Below are 20716 nucleotides of genomic sequence, written 5' to 3'. Positions count from 1 at the left end.
GTGACATCACCCCATCCCCCTGGAGTGACATCATGCCACAAAGGATGGCACAATGCTGGCCATGGAGATGGCACCAGCTGCAGTGGGTTCCCGCTGGCACTCCCCGTCCCATGGCTGGATCCAGCTGGGCACAGTGTTACCTCCCACGCTTCTCCCCAGATTCGGATGAGTGGAGGGGCAGGCTGGGGACAGGGAGAGGTGATCCCCAGCATGTCCTCGTCCCTGGGGTCCCAAGTCCCTCACCTGCCTCAGGATGACCTCAGCATCCAAAAGGCCCTGGTGCAGAGCAATATGGGGATGGGGTGGGGAAAAGGTCAGGGTAATAAAAATAAAAGATTTCCCCCTCCCCAGTGGTGTCTGCCAGAGCTTTTCACTGGGTTTAATGAGCTGTGAAGGGAAAACACAAACATTTAATAAGGGTTTTTAAAGAAATATGAAACCTGAAAACGGCTTTAGAAACCAGAGCAGTGCCAGTTTTAATTTCTTTTTCTTCCCCCCCCCCCCCCCCTTAAACCCTTCATTTCCCCATTCTCTACCTGGTTCCCACCCCCTACCTAACCCTTTTTCAGCTGAGATAACTGCCTTCACTCCCCACCTTTTCTCCTCCTCTTCCTCAGGGCTTGGAGGAAGCTGCAGGATGAGTCCCGGCTGCCCGGACCCGAACTTTCCCCATGGCTGTGAGTGAGCGGCTACGCTGTTTAATACCAGAGAGGAATTTTAAGTCACTCCAGTGGACTGTAAATATTTGGGCTACAGCTGACAAGGAAAATTTAAATGCTTTGAGAGGGGAAAAAAAATCACTGGGGATGAAGCAGTGGGGGCAGATGGCTCAGGCACTCCTAAACCCCTTGGGATCTGCCCAGAGGCTCCTCCACAGGGGACACCTCTCAGCCCCCTGCCATGGGGGTGTCCCAGCTCCCGTCCCATCCCCTGCCCACAACAGGGTCCTGCCTGCACAGCCCTGGTCTGGCTGGAGAGGACTAGCCCCTGTGGATCCCTATGGCTCTCCTGGGGATGCTCTACTTCTCCAAAGTGGATGGTGGGGCTGGGGGACCTGCTGGAGGTGGCTGAGCCTTTTGTCCTGTCACTTGGCACCACTGGGAAGATCCCAGCTCTGTCCTCTTCCCCACCAGGTATTTACAGCCATGGTGAGACTCCCCTGTGCCTTCTCTGCTCGCCAGTTCCCTCAGCCTTTTCTCCTAAGAGAGATGCTCCAGTCCACCATCTTCACAGCCCTTTGCCGGACTCTTTCCAGTATATCCACATCTCTTGGGGACTGGGGAGCCCAGAACTGGACCCAGCACTCCAGATGTGGTCTCACTAGCACTGAGCAGAGGAGAAGGCTCCCCTCCCTCAATCTACTGGCAATGCTTTGCCTACTGAAGCTCAATACCCTCAGCCTTCCTTGCAGCAAGGGCATTCTGTTGGCTCACGGTCAACGTGGTGTCCACCAGGTCCTCTTTGCTGAGGTTCTTTCCAGTTGAGTGGCCATTGCTACATGGTGTTGTTCCTCCTCAGGGGCCAGGACTTTGCATGTCTCCTCATTGAACTTCATGAGGTTCCTCTGACAGTTTCTCCATCCTCTCCAGGTCCCTCTGGCATCTCCAGCACTCTCAGCCCTCTGTCACCAGCTCAACAAGTCCATGCCAACTGATCAGTGACTTTGTCCCCAGCTGCCCCAGTGCCAGGAGGATGGGCAGTGCTGAGCGTATTGGCATCTGCATGCAGAGGGCTGGGAGCCTGGGGGGACCAGTTACACCCTGGGAATCGTTGTATTGGATCAGATCAAAGCTCCAGCTGGCTCAGCATCCTGTCTTCCTGATGGGAAACACTGGAGACAGAGGAGGATGAAGGGAAGCCTTTACCCCCTCCAGATGCACCCAGGGGCAGCAGAGAGGGATAACAGAAGAATGGAATGCTGGGGAAGCACCCAGTCCCCCCATGCCCCTGCATCCCATGGGTGCACCTTTGGGCACAGTGAAAGCTGCTGCTCAGATGAGCCACTCTCTCTCCGTCGGCTGCTGCCAAGACAGATCTGCGCTTTGCAGGCTTAGCATTATTAGATTAGCTGGCGGCTCTTGCCTGGGTTTGGAGGGAGCAGGTTTTATCCACTTAAAGGCAGGAGAGCAGCCCAAAGCTCTGCTGATGGCCCCAGCCACCGAGATGGCATGTCCCTGTCCATCCTAGTGCATCCTGGCCATCAGTGATGCCCAAATCCCCTTGGAAGTTTGAAGCCAGATGCCCACCACCATTCAAGGTACCCCCCGGCTCTCTGCAGAGTGCATCTCCTGTTTGTGCCTCAGTTTCCCCATGCCGCCCAAGACAGGGGGGCTCAGCCCTGTCCCCCCAGGGTCACACAGCAGATCACAACGGTTGAATGCTTCTTGCTGTTGCATGGAGCAGAGGGAGATCTCCAGCCTGGGTGAGGGCTGCTGAGATGCTGCTATGGGCAGAGCAGGAGGGATACAGCTATGTTGGGTTTGGGGGGCTCTCATGTGAAAAGCTGCTGCAGGGTCCCCTCTAGCCTTCCATCAGTGGGTGATGGTGGGATGGAAGAGGTTGGGGAGCCCCAAAGGGCTCTGTGCTACCTAGCTGCCCACCCAAGACCCTTCTCCTACTGAGTCCACCAAAGGATGCTGCAGCCCTGGCAGAGATTAAAGCTGAGCTTTTCTTTCCTTCCTTTCCTCTCCCTTGTCCCTAGCTAAAGTCAGGAGAGAGGCAGAGGCTCATCCTGAGGAAATTCTCACACTTCCCGGTCCTGCAGAGCAAAGGCGGTGGGGCACAGATCCACGGCACGGGGAGGTCCCAGGGGACCAGGACCCTCAGCTGCCAGCCCCTCCTCCCCATCCAGCACCTGAGGGAAGGAGTCGAGGCGGTGCTGAGGTTTGAACCATCCTTTATTTCTCTCTCTAAGGAAAGTAACTCAGCGGTACAAATATACTTTGGCATGAGAACCAGAGAAACCTTGCCAGGGGGAGTGCAGCTCCCCATGGGTGCCCTAGGATGAGAAAGATGCAGAGAGCGAAAAGAAATTCCCTGGAGTCATCAGCAAGTTTCCCCCAAGACTCCTGTCTGATAGATATTTATAGATTTCTATAGATACGACGATAGCATCATTTATAATAAATATCCTTTCTGGTATCTAACATTATGTACAGGTCATCAAGTATTAGAAACATATTGTTTTTCTTCTGTTAAAAGGTGAGAAAAGAAACAGGTGGGCTGGGGGCCTTGGCTGTTCTCAGAGTCCCCCTGGAACCCCCAGAGCTCAAAGAGGGGCCAGTGCATGTCATGGTGTCCCCCGGTGTCCCTGCTGGCAGGGGGACAGCCTGTGCTTTGGGTGCTGGCAGGGGGAGCACGGTCCTGGGGGGGGGGGGGTGATGGGGGTGCTCTCTGTGGGGCTGGGGGCTGCCCCATGCATGGAGGGGGACAAGGAAAGATGGTTTTGCTCCTGTCACACCATGATGAGGTGGCTGTGCCAGAGGTGACCCCCGGGATGTCCTGGGTCTCAGGTGGGGGAAGCCCCAGGAGCATCCCCTGCTCTGGGCTCAAGGTGTCAGGGTGAGGCGGGTTGAAAGGGGACTGGCGCAGCCCAGGGCTGTGAAGGAGAAGAAGGGTGAAAAAGTCTTCCGATGCCCCAGGTTGTCCCCCCAAAAATGCTCCCCAAGGGTAACGGCTCCAGCCCCAGAGCTGCTGCGGGGTGGATGGAGAGGTGGTCCCAGGGGACTGTGCTGCGGCTGCCTGTCCTGCCTCCCAGGGATGGCTCTGAGCATCCTGCTGCCACACCACTAGGAAAATCCTGGGGACGCCCAGATTTGCCCATCTAAAAAGGGTTAAAATAACCCCATAAAGCTCTCTGAGGGCTGCCCACTGAGTTGTGGCAGGCGTTTTCAGCAGCCTACGTGACTCACGGCTTGTTTTCTCGGCCACAGGGGCAAGCAAGCTGATGTGTGTAGTGATCAAAAAGCTCCGTCTAAGCCCCTCTTAGCCTGATTTGCCCGCTGATGCATGCTTGCCTTTGCCGTGGCATCCCTTGCCTCCCGAGGACCTGCCTTCCCTGGCGTGTCCCCATGGTTGGAGGGGGCAGAGGATGGAGGGGACAGGACCCTGCTGCTGCCCACCATCAGGGCCGGGAGCCCCATGTCCTCCTCTCCCTGCATCTCACAAGGCCTCCAGTGCACACACACTCATGTGTCCGGCTCACGGCCGTGCCGTTGCACGCAGCCTTGCACGCTCAGGCTGCCATGGGGCTGCCCGGGGGCTGTGGGGGTCCCCAACCGCTTGCACAGAGGTATCACAGTGGGAGATGCAAGCGTACCCCTCACCTCATCAGGTAAAAACACCCTCCAGCTCTTCAAGTTTCACATTTTTGAGGAGTGGTTTTGCAAAATAAAATAAAATAAAATTAATTTAAATTAAAATAAAATAAAACCAGCAGCTCCCTTCTTCCCACTTCAGAGAGGACCGGGGCAGCCTTCCCACTGCTCCTGCATCCCCTTTGAGTCCTGTCAGAGGAGCACAGCCCATCGTCTCCCCGAGGGGGTCCCAGCCCACTGCCTCCCCCCCTGCAGTCAGACCCCGGTGTAGTTTCCTCCTGCCATGACCAAGAAAGGTCCTTGGCCACGGGGCCAAGGGAAAGGGGGGTCCAGGGAGCATAGGTGGGGATGGAGAGGGGCTACACGGAGCTGCGACGCTTCATGAGCCCCTGGAAAGCTGCCAGACTGTGGAGACCGGTGGAGACGGAGCTGATAGCTGACCGGCGGGCATTGCAGAAGCATCTGTTGGAGGGGGTCTCTGGACAGCGGCCAGGTGAGGAATGGCTCTGCTCCACGCAGGTATCCGAGTTGGAGAGGTCCCTGGGGATGATCATAGGGATGGAGTACTGCAGCTTCTCCCGGCTCTTGTACCACAGGCACGAGCACATGGATTGGAAGTGGAGAACCTCGGCGTAGACGTTCCGAAAGCCACCCCCGCCACTGCCGCTGCCCCCCACCGCTGCCGGCGCGGCCGAGGTGGTGTCCGCGGTGTGGATGCTGCTGGCTTTCCCATTGCGGGTGAGCAGCGCCCGGTGCTCGGCATCCCGCTTCTCGTCCTCGGCATTCATGGTCATGAAACGCAGCACCACCAGGTTGAGGAAAGCCCCAATGACCGTCAGCCCCGTCAGGATGTAGACGAAGCTGAAGGCCACATACTGTGGCTTGTTCTGGAGGGCTTCATCCTTCTGCAGGGCCACATAGTCCCCAAAGCCAATGGTGGTGAGGGTGATGAAGCAGTAGTAGTAGGCGTGGAAGAAGCTCCAGTGTTCGTAGTAGGAGAAGGCGGCTGCCCCGATGCAGAGGGTGCTGATGCAGGAGAAGAACCCAATGGTGACCATGTTGGCCATGGAGACCTCCGCCCGCCTCATGCCAAGGCACTTCTTGATGCGGTGGAGGAGGTACCTGACAAAGGTGTTGATCCTTTCGCCCAAGCTCTGGAACATGACGAGGGTGAGGGGGATCCCCAGAAGGGCATAGACCATGCAGAAGACCTTCCCCCCGTCCGTGCTGGGGGCTGCATGGCCATAACCTGGGGAGCAAAGCCACAGTGCAGGATCAGCTTGGTGGTCCGAGGTGGGTGCAGCACCTCAAACCGCTGCCCCAGCTGGGTGGTTAACCTCAAACCGCTTCCCTGAGTCACCAGTGGTGGACCCCACCCCTGACCGGTGCTGTCCTCACCCCCAGGCACACAGAGTGACTACAGATGGCTCTGAAGGCTGGGTGGACAACAGGGTCTCCAAATGAAAATGAAGAGGAGGGAGCTGGAGAAGGGGGAAAGCCCTTAACTTGTGTGGAGAGGAGCTGGGGGACTGGCGGAGGGTGACAGATGAGGTGCTGCATCTCTGGGTTGGGGTGGAGGCAGCTTGGGAATGCTTGGATGGACCCTAGCTGGGTAGGGGGACGTTCCCCAGCCTTGGGGTTTTGGGAACTGGAGATCGCTCTTCCCTGAAATACCCATCCCAGGATGACCCACCTCAGAGCAGCTGGGTGGGGAGGCACAGGAGATGGGGAAAATAGGGATTTTTAAGGATTCAAGAGGCAAGGGTGGCTTGTTCTCCTCTGTCACCCCAGCCCACATCCCTGTGTCCCTGTGGCCCACCTGGGGGCTGCTGCTGGAGCAGGGGGAGCATCTGTGCCCAGGCCTGGGGGCCCCAGCTGGGTTTCAATTAATCTCCAGCCTGCACAAACCACGTGCAGACAGGACCTTCTCTGCCTCTGCACTGACAGGTTATTTGTACCTAATGGCTCCTGGGCACCTGCAGCTGGGCAGAGGCAGCTGAGACTGGGGGATCTGTGGGTGCCGAGCAGGCGATGCGCAGTGGGAAGTGCCCTTGCTGCCAGGCACCACCTGCTCCCCTTCCCCTTCCCTTTTCCTGTCCCTCTCTTTTTTCTTTTTTTCCTTTTCCTGTCCCTTTGTTTCTCCTTTTACTTTTCCTTTTCCTTTCCTTATCCCTTCCCCTCTCCCTTTCCCTTCCTTTTCTTCCTTTTCCTTTCCTTCTCTTTTTCCTTTTACTCCTTTCCTTTTCCCTTTCCCCTTCCCTTTCCCTCTCCCTCTCCCCTTCCCTTTCTTTTTTCCCTTCCCTCTCCCCCTCTCCAGCCCCGCACTCCATGGACGAGCACTGGGTGAGGGCTGCCGAGGGCTTCAGTGCTGAAGCCCAGAGCCAGAGGGACAGGGCCCCAGCAGCAGGCAGGGCAGCAGGCAGGGCAGCAGGCAGGGCAGTGGGCAGGAGCAGCAGGCAAGGCAGCGGGCAGGTGCAGCAGGCAGGGCAGCAGGCAGGTGCATCAGATAGGGCAGCAGGATGGGCAGCAGGCAGGGCAGCAGGCAGGGCAGTGGGCAGGACAGCGGGCAGGCAGGAGCAGGGGGGGGGCTGGGGGCTGAAACACATCCACTGGACCCTGAGCGTGTTTGGGACAGGGCTGGGGGTGCCAGCACAAGCACACCCGCTGCAGCACCTGCTCCCCCCATGCCTGCCCTAGCAACTGGACCAAACCAAGCACCCATGGCCATGCGATGCCGCAGCAGCCCCCGAGCCCATAGGAACGACGGAGGGGAGCCCATCCTGCCCCAGCTCGGCTTAATCCCGGCTGGGTGGAGGCGGGCAGCATCCCTGACCGTGACCCTTGCTGGAGCCTCGGAAGGCCAAGGATTAAGCCAGGCCAGAGTGATGTGAACATGAGGATCATCAAATCCCTGCCCAAGCTACCTCTGAGGAGCTGGGGTGACCTGTCCCAGCTGCCAGCGCTGCCAGCTTTGGCTGTGGTTGTGGGAGCTGGAGACCATCACCGCACAGCATCACCGCACAGCATCACTGCTCTCATCAGTGCCGGGTACCAGCCTGCCCCTTCCCTCACTGATGGAAAAGGGGGCTGCTGCTTGCTGTCCCCTCCCCAGTGGTAGAAAGGACACCAAGGCAATGCCAGGCCATCTGGCTGGCCACCGGGTCCCATAGTAGAGCCAGGTGGTGCATTTCAACCCGGGGTCACATCCTGCTGCCCTCAGGGCAGGCACCAAGGCCTTACCCTGCCTGCCTGCCCCTGCCCTTCAGCTCCTGCCAGACACCTCTGTCCCCCTCCCAACAGCCCACATCTCCTGTTCCTCATGCATCAGCTGATCCAGGATGGGGTTTTAGGGCACAAGCCTTAAGCAGTGCCCAGGGGCCCTGTCCCTGCCAACAGCCTCGCTGAGCATCCTCCTGCCTGCCCCGCACCACTGCAGCCTCCCGCAGCTATATTTAGCCCTGGTTCCCCAGGGAAAGGAGTTTATGAGCTCTCGCAGTGCGTCCAAGCGTCCGTCAATCTGCCAGGCCCCCCTTTCCCCGCTTTAGCAGGCGCTGCCTGATCTCCAGCACGTCTGAGGACTGGGGGAAGGTGACCGTGATATGTAAACCTGCCAGCGGGGAGAGAGAGACCCCAGGAAGGTGGCAAAGAGGTTGAATCCCTGAACCTCTCTTGTACCTGCAGTTTCATCCACCGCAGCAAGGAAATGCATTGGAGAAGAGGGCTCGGCTCCCGGGGATGCGTCAAAGTCCCGGCAGCTGCCAGATTCAACAGCGGCTCTGCTTGCCCCGCTGCACTGGCATGCCTGACTTTGTGGCATGTCCTGGCCTGGCAAAGCTCCCAGGCACAGGCAGCAAGGCTCCCTGCCATGCTCCTGCCCTCCTTGCAGAAGGAGTTCAGCATCCCTGCTCCTCTCTGTCTCCTGCCTCCCTCCCACAGCCCCCCCAAAACCTCCCCACCAGATGGGTGCTCCTCAGAGGGGTGTTCCAGGAGGGATGCTGCAAGGGAGAGCACGGGTGCTCTGAGCTCCCATTCAGGGTGCTGCAAGCAGGCAGGGAGCACAGCGTGTGTCCCCGGGGAAAAAATATGACATGTCCCTGAGGAACGCGGCCGGCTTGTCGCCTTTTTAGGGCTGTGGAGGAGCAGGGGTAGATCTGGCTGCGGCTGCGGGGAGCAGGTGCAGGTCTCGGCTGGCCCCTGGCCTGGAGCAAATCCCGGGCTGTCGGGAGGGATGGATGGTGGGGATTAGCAGGGCAGCTGCTGGGGACGGGAGGAGGGGCGGAACTTTGCAGAGTGGAGGTGTTACAAGGCTGGAGAGTGAAAAGGGTTGGGAAGTCAGGGAGAGGTAGCACTGGGTGCTGAAGGGGGAGGGCTGAGCCCCCCAGGGAAGGGGTGCATGGCGGCAGGGCAGGGGGATGGAAGGAGGCAGGGCAGGACATGAGGCATCCCAGCTGACAGCAGAGGCTGGGAGCTGGGATGGGCTATTAGGGGTATGAAGCATTCAGGAAACCAGCTCCCTGCTTTACAAAATCGCTGCAGGAAAGCAGGTGCTGGCAGTGAGCGAGTGCTGGTGCCCACAAGCCACAGCCCACACCAGGACACCTCCATGCCCGGGCAGGAGCCCTGCATGCTGCTGCCCCAGCCATCACGCTTCTCCTCCTCCTTTTCGGTGGTGGGGGACGCTCCTGGGGTTTGTGCTGAATCCAGGGTGGGTTCCTACCATGGGTGAATGCTGGGTGGATGCATGGCTGGTGTCCCCCTCCCTTACCCAGTGCAGTTGCTGCCTCTTGTCATTGCAACAGCCTGGCCCCCACAAAGGCATCACAGAGCTCTTCACTGTGGTCTCTGACCTGCCGCAGCTCTCACTGTCCATTGCTGGGCTATGAGGCTACAGGAGTGATGAGGGACAGAGGGGAAGCTTCAGGCATCCCAGCTGATGGGGACATACACACACACCTACCAAAGCATTGACCACTCTGGGGATCTCCAGTGCTTGGGAGCATCCCCAGTTTCTGTCTCAGCCTGGGACAAAGATAACCCTTGTCCTTCCAAGCCTGGGACAAACCCATCTCTGGTCCTTCCAAGCCTGGTTTCACACAACCGTGAGACCCCACAGCCCACGGAGCACTGCCTCCCTTCCCACCCTGCTTCCCAGCAAGTTCAGCAGCAGCCACCAAGGTCAGTACGTTCTGGTGCGTTTTGGGGAGAAGGGAATGACCCATCCGTATCTGTAGACACTGGAGGATCCAGTCAGGAGTGCCCCAGGGATGCCTCTGTGGAGGAAAAGCCTCATCCTCTGGAGATGTCATCCCCTCCATGGAGACCACCCTCTGCAAGCAGACTCCATGCTTACAGCTGGCTGGCACAACAACAAACATGCAGCAATGCCACAGTCCCAAATCCCTTTAGCACCCAAAAGCAACCAACACCCAATGCACTCAGACGCTCGAGTGCCTGCCCCAGGCACCCTCTTCTCCTGGCCCTCATGGAGAGACCCTTGAGGCCACCCAGAGATGGAGCCAGTGGGTGGGCATCCCTTGGGGTGCAGTGTGCCCTGGGCAGCATCCTTCTCCTCCTCCTTTTAGTGTCAGCCCTGTAGCCAGCCCTGCATCCCCCTGACCCATTGCTCCAGTAGGGACCAGCATCCCACTCAGCATTTTACGGGAACCCATTTCCTGATGTGTCCCCTAGGTGACATGAGCTCAGCCAAGGTACAAAATGTGCCCAGGCAGTGCCCACACCCTCTCCAGTGCCCGCAGCCAAGAGCAACCTGGGCTGTGCCCAGCCCTGCCAGTTTACCAGTGCTGGGGCTGAGCCTGGGGACCGTGGCTGCCCCCCAGGCTGGGGACAGGGACCCAGGCGATGCAGCCAGCACATGGGGTGCCCCTCGGCGCTGCCTGGGAGATAGCCAGTCCTCCTGGGGTGAGCAAACAAGCAGGCAGTGAGCGGCTGGGAAAGGCAGCATGTGGCAGCAGCAGCAGCGCTGCCATCCTGCCCCGAGCAAACACGGCCCTGGCACAAAGGGACATGGTGCTGTCTGTGCTGCCTGGGGACACGTGAACCCTGCAACACCTCGTCCCCGCTGTGCCAGGGGTTAAGGACAGTGGGAAGGGGCTCATCCTGTCCAGGGACACCTCTTGGGCAGGGCAGGGCAAGAGGCAGCTGGAGCAGAGGGACGGGACCTGGGGCAGCGGCTTCCCAGGACTGGGCTGAACTTGGGGGATGCAGAGCTGGAGCGAGCCCTGGCACCCACAGCACTGGGCTGCCCTTGTCCCAGCCAGTCCTGGACCAGAGCAGGGACTGTCCTCGCTACACCTTCACCAAGGTAGGTGAAGGGACAGCCAGCTCACCGTCCTCTCACCTGTCATCCACCTGCCCATGCATCCTTCTTTCCATCTACTCATCCATCCATCCATGCACCCATTTACCCATCCATCTATCCACCCATCCATCTATCCACCCATTCATCCATCCACCCATCCTTCTATCCATCCACCCATTCATCCGTCCATGCATCCTTCTATCCATCCACCCATCCTTCTGTCCATCCACCTATTCATCCATCCACCCATCCTTCTGTCCATCGACCCATTCATCCATCTATCCTTCCATTCTTTCTTCTGCCCATCCATCCTTCTACCCACCCATCTATCCTTCCTTCCTTCCTTCCTTCCATAAATCCATCCTTCCACCCACCCCACCCATCTCTCTCCCTGCCCACCCTCCCCTCCATCCCCCTCCCATCTCCCTACTCCCACCTCCCCACAGCACTCAGTCTCCCTTCCCCAGCCCAGCCTTGCAGTGCCAGGGGCTGCCCGGGGGGGTGCCTGAGTGTCACCCCAGAGGGGGGTCATACTGGGGAGGGGGCACTGGGCCTGGCTTGGGCCTCGTGTCTCTGTGGAGTGGGAGGGATCCTGGGGTCGGAACCCCCCAGGACACCATATCCCCAGCGGGGTCAGGGGGGATGGAGGTGGGGCCAAGACCCTGGGCTCCCGTTGCTCCCCCAACACAGTGCTGGGGTCACTCCCCCAGTACCCCATCCCCTTCTCTGCAGCAGCATCTGCACCCCTGCCACCCCACTGGTTCCCGCATCACTGTGACCCCTTTTCCTCAAATTTATCCTATATGCCTGGGGGGGTGTCATCCCCCAAGGGGCTCAGAGCCAACCCCATCCCTGCTCCTGCCGCAGTGGGGTGGTGGGGGGCAGCCCCACAGCCCCTCTATCCTGCCCTGGGAGAGGGCAGAGCAGGATGGTTTGGGGGTGCATGCGGTCCCTGTACCCTGCAGGCACTGCTGCTTGCAGGCGGGGGCCAGGCCCTGCGGTAGCGGGGGGGGTCAGGATGGTGTCATGGAAAATCCCAGTGCCGGCCAAGTGCCCTGTTTGCACCGAAACTGGCAATTTTTCCCTCGGACCTGGGGCTCCGCCAGGCTCCTTCCCAGCCCCCTCCGCCCCCCCTGCTCTGTCCCTCCCCTCCTTCTGCAAAAGGGGGGTGCAGCCAGGGCCCCCCACTGCCCTGAGGGGCCCTGCAGCAGGAGCGGGGGACTCTGTGCTGGTGAGCCAGGCGGGATACCTCGGTGATGGGCACAGCTGGATGCTGGTGGACACCCTGATGCAGGAAGCTGGTTCTTTTTTGGGGGGCACTCCACAACCCCATGGGACAGCACAGGCCTGCGGCTGGGGACATCCCTGCAGCCCTGAGGATGGATGAGATGGCGAGCAAAGCTGCTTTCTACACAGGCATGGGAAAAAGGGGCCTCTGGGGGGGATAAAAAGTCATTTAAGGCCTTAGGACAGATTTCTGGTGGCTCTGCCTGCCCCGGGATGGGCAGGGATGGGGGCTGCCCTGCCTGCCTTGGCTCCCACCGCTGGGCAGAGGCAGCCTGGCACAGGCACCCAGCACCAGCACCATGCAACAGTGCCCAGCAGCGTGCACCAGCACCGTGCACTGGGCATCTGCACCCAGCAGCGTGCACCAGCACCCAGCAGAGCACAGCAGCAACATGCAACGGTGCCCAACCCTGTGCACCAGAGTCCAGCACTGTGCACTGGCACCCAGCATGAGCATCATGCACCAGTGCCCAGAACTGTGACACCCCCAACCCTGCGCAGCACCCCATGGTTGCAGGAGGCCCCGAGCCCCCCCGAGGGGTGACAAAGGCCCCAGCCCCCTTCAAGACTCAGACCCCAAAGGACCGCTCCACACTGGCTCTCCCCACACCATCTGCAAACACAGCTGGAGCTCGAGTGGGATGGGGGTGCAGCAGCAGCTCAGGCATCTCCTCGGGGAGTTACGGCCTGATCCGGTCACCCTGCCACCTTATCCCTGATGAGCTAAAGCTCCTGAGCCCTCGATGGGTCTTGCTGCAAAGCTGCTTACGCCAGGGATGCTTCCTTCCCCGCCGCCTTTTCCCTGGCCAAATCCTGCTCGTGTTCCCCCGACGAGCAGGTGGGTGCCATAAGCTGCTCCTCATTTACAGAAAATGGAGTTATGCTCCATCATTTTTTGGCTCAGGCCTTGGCAGGGCTGAACAGAAGGCTCCCCCATCACTCAGCCCCGGCCCTCCCCATGTCCCTTCATCCGGGGTCCCCCCTGTGAAAAACAGGATGTGGCTCCTTCCTCCCGGTGCTGATTAGTTTGGGTAGTGGCAAAGTATGGAGGGGTGTGTACCAGCACCCAGCACCATGCATCAGTGCCCAGAACTGTGCAACAGCACCTTGCACCAGCACTCAGCACTGTGCAACACCGCCCAGCACTGTGCACCAGCACCATCCACCAGTGCTCAGCACCATGTGCTGTGCCATGCACTGTGCACCACGCCATGCATCAGCACTTAGCACCGTGCACCAGCAGCCAGCACTGTGCACCAGCACCACGTGCGGCGCCATGCACAATGCTAAGCACCAAAACCCAGGACTGTCTGCTAGCGCCGAGCCTATGTGCAGTGCCATGCACGGTGCACCAGTGCCTAGCACCATTCACCACCACTGCGCACCAGTGGCCAGTATTCTACACCACCACTGTGCACCACCACTCAGCACCATGCATCACTGCTTAGCACCATTTGCAGTGCCATGCACTGTGCACCAATGCCCAGCACCACTTGCAGCACCAGTGGAGCCCTTCTGCCCCACAGCTGCTCTCCTTCACCCCTCTCCGCAGGCAGGCAAGTGAGACCCCCACCCCACTGCAGCATGCTCATCTCTTGCTCCTTCAATTAACCCTCCCGGCTGTGATTTATCCAAGGTGTCGGTGCCTGCTATAAATCCTGCGCTGCAGTCACTTCAGCCTGAGAGCCGCCTGATAAATATTTAAGCTGGCTCATAAATCACACGCCGGCAGAGCGGGGCTCTCCCGCAGCTCCACTTTGGGTCTGGCCTCTTGGCACTAGATCTTGCATCATTGAGTCCAAGCAACCAGCCACAGAGCTTGATCATTGGGGAAAAAAATCCAAAAATTAAAAAAAAAATGAGGGTTTTTTTTTTGCCCAGTCCTGGGTGATGAACCCCCTTCGCCTCAGAGCATTTCTGCCCTGGCACGTGGTGTTTGTGCCTTGCTCTGAGTCAGGCTTTGCTGGTGAGTTTAATGAGGCATCAGCTGGGAAAGGCCAGGTGGGGGGCAGGGAGGGAGCAGGTATTAATTGCTGTTATTACTCTGGGATGGAGAGGAGCAGGGAATTTATAGCCTGGGTGGGCGGAGGGGGGATGCTTGTGGAGGGGCAGTGCTCCTGGCAGCAGGGTCCCTGGGCTGAATCCCGTGAGAGAGGACACTCATGGTAGCTCCTCCCTCTGCCATGCCACAGGTTTGCAGGAGCCTCGCTGGGAAGAGGCTCTGCCTCCTCGGTGAAGGTGCTGAGCCCTGGCTGGGAAGGCTGTGGGGGCAGTGGGCTGTGACTGCCATCCCTAAAACAAACATCGCTGCTGGGAAAGGCTCAAGGACATCTCTGGTCTCGGTGCATACACACCATCTCCCCATTCAACCTCTTTGTGCTCATTCCCTGCTATCAGAATCAGTGACAGAGGTGCATATGCCCTCATTAGGTTTCAGAGTGAACACCCCAACCAGCAATCCCAGCATACCACAGGCAAAAACAGCCAGTGCTGCTTTCTGCCAGCTCCTGCAGCTCAGCAGCACTGCTGGGGTACACGAATGAGCCCCCAGAGTGACTGAGGAGCTGCCAGGCTGGACAGGGCCACTCTCCTGGGGAAGAACCCTGCGCATCCCCAGGGGTTGAAAGGGGTGAGATGCTGCCTGTCTGTCCCTGCTGCCTGTAATAGGAGCAGGATCATGCACTGGGCATCACCTCCTGAGGGGGTCTGGGCCGAGGGGAGAGGAATTCCAGCCCTGGAACAGAGTGATACAGTTTTTCTCCCTGGCACATTAATTCTGAAATCTATCAAAGGCATGTTCGTAGGTGCCAACACTCCTTTCCACTGCTGTTTTTTTTTTTTTAGCAGGCATAGCTAGGGCACGATGGGAACAGAAATGTCCAGAGGGGCCAGAGGGAGAGGGTGCTCCACCCCTGGCCTCCCCCCCTCCCCGACCAGCCCCACTGCAGCCCCAAAAGTGCTGCAGCCTCCTCCTTATCCCAGCAGCAGCACCTCACCTGCCTTCCTGAGCTGTTTCCCTATGCTGTGTTGCTCAAGACCACAGAATCAGGGGTTCTTCCCCTCCCACCAGTGCCAGCACTGGTACTGGCAGGGTTGTGCTGGTCCCACTGGCACCAGAGGTGGCCAGGGGTGCGTGTGCCAGAGTGTCCTTCCTCCTTTTTCTATTCCAGGGCCAAGCTCACAGGGGAGAGATGCTCCAGGTGTGATGCATTGGGGACAGGGACATTGCCACCAGAGGTGGCAGTCCAGGGATGGGGGTGATGGGGTGTCTGATGCAGAGACCACATGCAGAAGAGGGTCAGTGGGGACCTGGTCTCACCCTGGGGTCTCCTGACCCTGGCTGGGTAGCTGCTCCCTTGGTAAACAAGTGGGGAGGGAGAAGGGCTGTAACAGATGGTGACACTGTGGTGGCATTCGCCACCTGCCCGGGCCCACATGGCCACTTGTCTTTCTGCACACAGCGAGGTGGGGGAGCGGAATGTGGTTTTTGGGAGCGATCCAGCGAGAGCCACTACAGCTGGCTCTGCAGCATGGGGGCCCTTGGTGCGGGGACAGGGACCGAGGTGACAGGGGACGTCTCCAGCTGACGCTGACATCCCACAAGGGGACCCTGGGGCTGGTTCTGCCCAGCTGCAAGGGCAGGCGCGCTCTGTCCCTGCCCGCCGTGCAGCTCCCCTTGCCCTTGGCTTTGCAGGGAGAGGGGCAGTGGGTGATAGCAAACCTAAAGATCCTGGTCCCCTGTCCCCCTCCGTGGTGCTTTGAGGGTTCCCGGGCACTGGGGCAGCTCCTTGGGGGCAGGCTGCACCCCGCTAGCAGGGTGCAGGGCTTGCAGAGGGAGGGGGGGCTGTGGGAGACCTTCAGAGCAGCACTGGGAGGGCGGCTCGCCTCTTGGCTCTTTTCCCAGATAAAGGCAAAGAGAAAAAAACCCACAAAACACTGAAATATAAGAAAAACTTCTGGGGTAGGACCCATCGCCCTCCTGGCTTTTCCTCCTTCCCGTTTTAAAGCTGGCCACAGCACAGGGATCTCAAATGGCACAGGAGCCCTGGCATCCTGATTGCCTCCCCAGCACAGAGGGGTTGGTTAGTAATTTCCTGGAAGAATGCCTTTTTTCCCCACTGGAAAATCCCATTTCACGGCAATAATGGAATTTTCTTTCCCCTCTTCCCTGACAGCAGTGGTTTTTGATGATACTGCTCTCTTTGCTGGTACATGCTGGCCCCATTCAGCAGCACCCGTGCTCCATTGCAACAGGCCAGCTAAAACGCCTGCCTTCAAAATCATGAGATTTTGATAAAAACAGTATTGCCTGACATATTTATGTCCGCGCCCTGTCTCTCTACGCACCCTTGGACATCACGGAGGGGCTGAAGCTGCCAGGAGAGAAGGGCTTGACGCCTGCAGAGCAGCAAAGCCCAGTTGGGGACATTCCCTCTGCATTTCCCTCCTGCTCTGCTGCGGCTGGACACATGTTTTTCGGGCCTGGGTGTCATCACCCCAACCCCAGAGGGGCTCTTAAGCTCCCACATCAAGCCCCAAATGAGGTTTTAATTCCCAGCCGCAGCTGGAGGGATGCTTTCCTGAGGTGTAACGCTTGCGTTAGGGCTCAGCCATCCTTAACCATCCCTTCTCTATCCCTCTGGGACTCCAGGCAGCTGCAGGCAGGGCAGGGGAGCTGGGGGTCCTGGGCAAGGCAGGGCAGGGGCCCCAGTGCTTGCCCACAGCTCAGTGCTGAGCCATGGCCCCTCGGGACTGTTCACACCGGGCTGGCTTTGTCTCCCTCCTTCGTCACTGCAGCATCCTTTGTGTGGGCTGGCGAGACGCTGCTCGCTCCCGCTCGCTCCTCTCCCCAGCCCCCTGCGCACCCCCTTGCCCGCTCCTCCTCCCTCTCACGTCAAACATAAGCTGCTTGTCTTCACTTTCAAAGCCGTTCCCAGCTGCTCCCGCCAGCTGGGAGAGGCCAGACCTTGCCTGCGCTCAGTCTGCAGCCACTCCAACCCCGTGGCTCAGCCCCAAGAACCAAGAGCCACCCCAACACCCATGTCTCAGTATTGCGAACCAACAGCCACCCCAACACCCATGTTGCAGTGTTGGGAACCAACAGCCACCCTAACACCCGTGTCACAGTGTTGGGAACCAACAGCCACCCCAAACCCATGCTTCAAAGCTGAGGTCCCACCAGCTCTCCCCTCCCTCCTGCTCTTGCCTGCATCTCCCTGGGGCCGTGGCACCTGTGCGGATGCTGGTCAGGGCCAGGCCAGCCATGTGCCAGCCCGGGTGAGCCACCACTTGTCCCACGGCCCTCCAGGCCCTGGTGGTGTGCTAAGCATGGGGCACTTTGGGGACCAGGGGATGGTGGGTCACCCTGGGTGCTCCGAGGTGACCCGAAGGACAGACAGGTTGATGATGTGACCGGGTGAACATACAGAGCAGCGGTCTGGAACCCGGGGAAACCCTGCACCACCACCCCCGCTCTCCCGAAGTAGGGGACCTCTGAGCAGTGCTTCCCCAGGGACACCAGTTTCTGGCACCCCTGGGTTGGGTTGGGTCGGGGCAGTGAGACCACCCTGAGCACCATGATGCAGTGCCCACCCCTCTTGGTAGGGCCAGAGCGTCTGTGCAAGTCCCCATGTTGTCCCCTCCGAGGCTGGGGGTCCTGTCAGGATCTCACCCGGGAAGGGCTGGAGATGGGCTGCAAGGGAACCCTGTCCCCAGGGGACCTTCCTCCTCCTCCTCCTCCTCCTCCTCCTCCTCCAGGGAAAGGGTCAACCGAGGAAATCGCCTGTCCCGCAATTCCACTGTGACCCCCCCAAGCACTCGCTGCTCCCACTGCCCTGCTGAACTCTGCACCCCCCCCCCCCCCGGGAACCTCCCTGTGGGGCTGGAAAGAGAGTCCCAGCTCAGACCATACCACAGACACCCCCAAACAAGGGTGGAAGTGGGGGTGAGGAGCCCTGGGTATGTGTGGGGGTCCCCAAGGCTTCAGGACATGGTGGGGAGCCCAGAGGCTGCAGGGATGGGTGCAGGGGGTTGCCTCAAGAGTAGACCAGAGGCCACGGGGATGGGCAGGTTGCCGTTCCCCAGTGCAGGAGCGATCCCCGATGCCTCCGGTATGGGCGTGACAGAAAGGGTCCGCGGTCAAGGGCTCTGGGGCTGGGGAGTGAGACCGGCGAGTAGCCCCGATACCGTGGGGGTGGGCGGAGGTCTTGGCGCGGGGTTCCCAGGGCCGAGGAGCCACGGGCGGGTCGGGTAGCCCTGACGCCACAGGGATGGGCGATTTCGGGAGAATCCCGGCTGGGGTTTCCCGGTGGTGGAGAGATTCCCGTTTGGGAGACTCGTCCCTCTCCGGGGGGACGGGCGGAGGTCGGGCGAGGCTTTCCCGGGGGCAGGGGCGGGTAAGGCAGCCGCTGCGGGGCCGGGCGTGCTGGGGAGCGGGGCGGCGGGGCTCCCCCGGGGCAGCGGGGGCTTGGCGGGCAGGGCGCCCCAACACCGCGGGGATGGGCGGGGAGCCGGCGGGCGGTTTCCCGGTGGCGGAGGGGTCGGGCAGGCGGGTCTCCCCGCTACCACGGGGATGGGCGGGGAGCGGGGGCGTCGGTGGGGGTTTCCCGGTGGCGGAGGGGTCGGGCAGGCGGGTCGCCCCGGTACCACGGGGATGGTCGAGGGAGGTCTGCACGGTGCGGGTGGGTGGGTGGGTTGACCGGAGCCAGTACCCCTCGGCCGGAAGGCGAGGGGAAGGTCTCGGGGCGGGAGGGGGAAACGGAGAAGCGCCGGGGCGGGGGCAAGCGGTACCTATGGTAGTGATGACGGTGATGGCGAAGTAGAAAGAACCGGCGAATTTCCACTGGACGCCGGCCTTGTGCGGCTTGAGCTTGAGGACGACCCACTCGAGTTCTCGGTAGCTCTCGGCGCTGAGGTTGTACTTGCTCTTCAGCTCCTGGCTCTTCACCTCCAGCCGCAGCCGCTCCGCCGTCTCCTCCTCCGACTCCAGCGCGTCGAAGACGGCGGCGCCCACCAGCAGGTAGGTGAAGGTGCACATGATGAGCGCCAGCGTCCGCACGTTCTGCCGCTTCATGGTGCGGCGGCGGCGGCGGGAGGCGGCGGCGGGGCCGTCTGGGGCATGGCGGCGGCGGCGGCGGCGGCGGCGGCGGGCCCGGCGCGGCTCGGCTCGGCGCGGCGCGGCGGAGGAGCGGGGAGGGCGGTGGGGGCGGGGGCGGGGGCGGGCGGGGGCGGAGCTGTCCTTCAGCACCACCGCCCCGCGCCGCCCGCCCGCACCTGCACCCGCCCCGGGACCCGCACCCACACGGGGACTCGCACCCACACCGGGACCCGCCCCGGGACCCGCCCCCACACCTGCATCCGCAACTGCACCGGGACCCGCACCTGCACCCACACCAGGATCCGAACCCACACCGGGACCCGCCCCGGGACCCGCCCCCACACCTGCATCCTCACCCACCGGCATCTGCGTCGGGACCCGCCCCACACCTGCATCTGCATCCGCACCGGGACGTACAGGGATCAGCACCCGCCCCGGGACCCGCACCCACACCGGGACCAGCCCCGGAATCCACACCCACACCTGCATCCGCATCCGCACCTGCATCCTCACCCGCACTGGCATCCACATCTGCACCGGCATCCGCACCGGCCCCGCAACTGCACCTGCCCCGGGACCCGCACTCGCCCCGGGACCAGCACCGGGATCCGCACCCACATCTGAACCGGGACCCGCACCTGCACCGGGACCCGCACAGGGATCCGCACCCACACCTGCATCCTCACCTGCACCCGCCGGCATCGACACCGGCATCCGCACACACACCACGTCCCGCACCCACACCTGCACCCGCACCCGCGCCCACCTGCACCCGCCCCGGGATCTGCACACACACAGGGATCTGCACCGGAACCCTCACCCACACCTGCATCCGCACCCACCAGCATGTGCACTGGGACCCCCACCCACACTGGGACCTGCACCCACACCAGTGCCCACACCATCACCCTCACTGGCACCCGCACCTGCACCCACCAGCTCACACTGGGATCCACACCTGCACAGGGATCTGCATCAGGACCTGCACCTACACAGAGACCCTCACTGGCATCCACACCTGCACTCACCGGCACCCGCCCCAGGACCCACACCCTCAACAGCATCCGCACCCATCAGCATCCGCACTGGGATCTACACATACACCTGCACCCGCACCCAGTGGCACCCACACTGGGATCTGCACCCACACAGGCACACACACCAGGGCATGCACTGAGACCTGCACCCACACAGGGACATGCACCAGCACCCCCACCTGCACCGGGACCTGCACCCACACCAGGACCCGCACCAGGACACACACTGGCACTGGCACCCACACTGGAACACACACCTGCACTGGGACTTGCACCCATACCTGCACTGGGACACACACCTGCACCAGGACATGCATGGGGACACACATGGGGACATGCATCAGGACATGCACCAGGACCCACACCAGGACAGACACCAGGACTTGCGCCCACACTGGGACCCGCACCCGCACCCTCACTGTCATTTGCACCTGCCCTGCACCTGTACTCACACCGGGACCTGTACCAGGACACACGCCCACACTGGGACCCCCACCTGCATTGGTTCCTGCTCTGGGACCTGCACCAGAACCCACACCCACTTACACACACCCACCAACACCTGCACAGGGATGGGCACCTGCACCCACATCTACCAGCACCCACATCCACACCCGCACCCACACCAGCACCTGCGCCCGCACACACTGGCACCCACACC

At 60.9% G+C, this 20716-nt stretch overlaps 1 protein-coding gene across 1 annotated transcript; it reads right to left on the bottom strand.

Moving 5' to 3' along the window:
• Positions 1-534: 534 nt before the first annotated feature.
• Positions 535-19080, bottom strand: KCNK3 (potassium two pore domain channel subfamily K member 3). The gene is made up of 2 exons (XM_037392904.1): positions 18712-19080; positions 535-5565 (listed from the first exon to the last, which is right to left on the bottom strand). The coding sequence occupies exons 1-2, from the start codon at positions 18992-18994 to the stop codon at positions 4676-4678; spliced, it is 1173 nt and encodes a 390-aa protein (XP_037248801.1). The 5' UTR covers positions 18995-19080; the 3' UTR covers positions 535-4675.
• Between the last annotated feature and the right edge of the window lie 1636 nt (positions 19081-20716).

The sequence above is a fragment of the Falco rusticolus genome, chromosome 6 (assembly GCF_015220075.1).
Source record: "Falco rusticolus isolate bFalRus1 chromosome 6, bFalRus1.pri, whole genome shotgun sequence".
NCBI lineage: Eukaryota > Metazoa > Chordata > Aves > Falconiformes > Falconidae > Falco > Falco rusticolus.
This window is presented reverse-complemented; position numbering and strand designations above follow the sequence as displayed.

Coding starts and splice junctions, on each gene's coding strand:
- KCNK3 (XM_037392904.1), bottom strand. CDS start 18,994: ATGAAGCGGCAGAACGTGCGGACGCTGGCGCTCATCATGTGCACCTTC. Junction 5,566..18,711: donor CACCGTCATCACTACCATAG/GTACCGCTTGCC, acceptor TTTGCTCCCCAG/GTTATGGCCATGCAGCCCCC.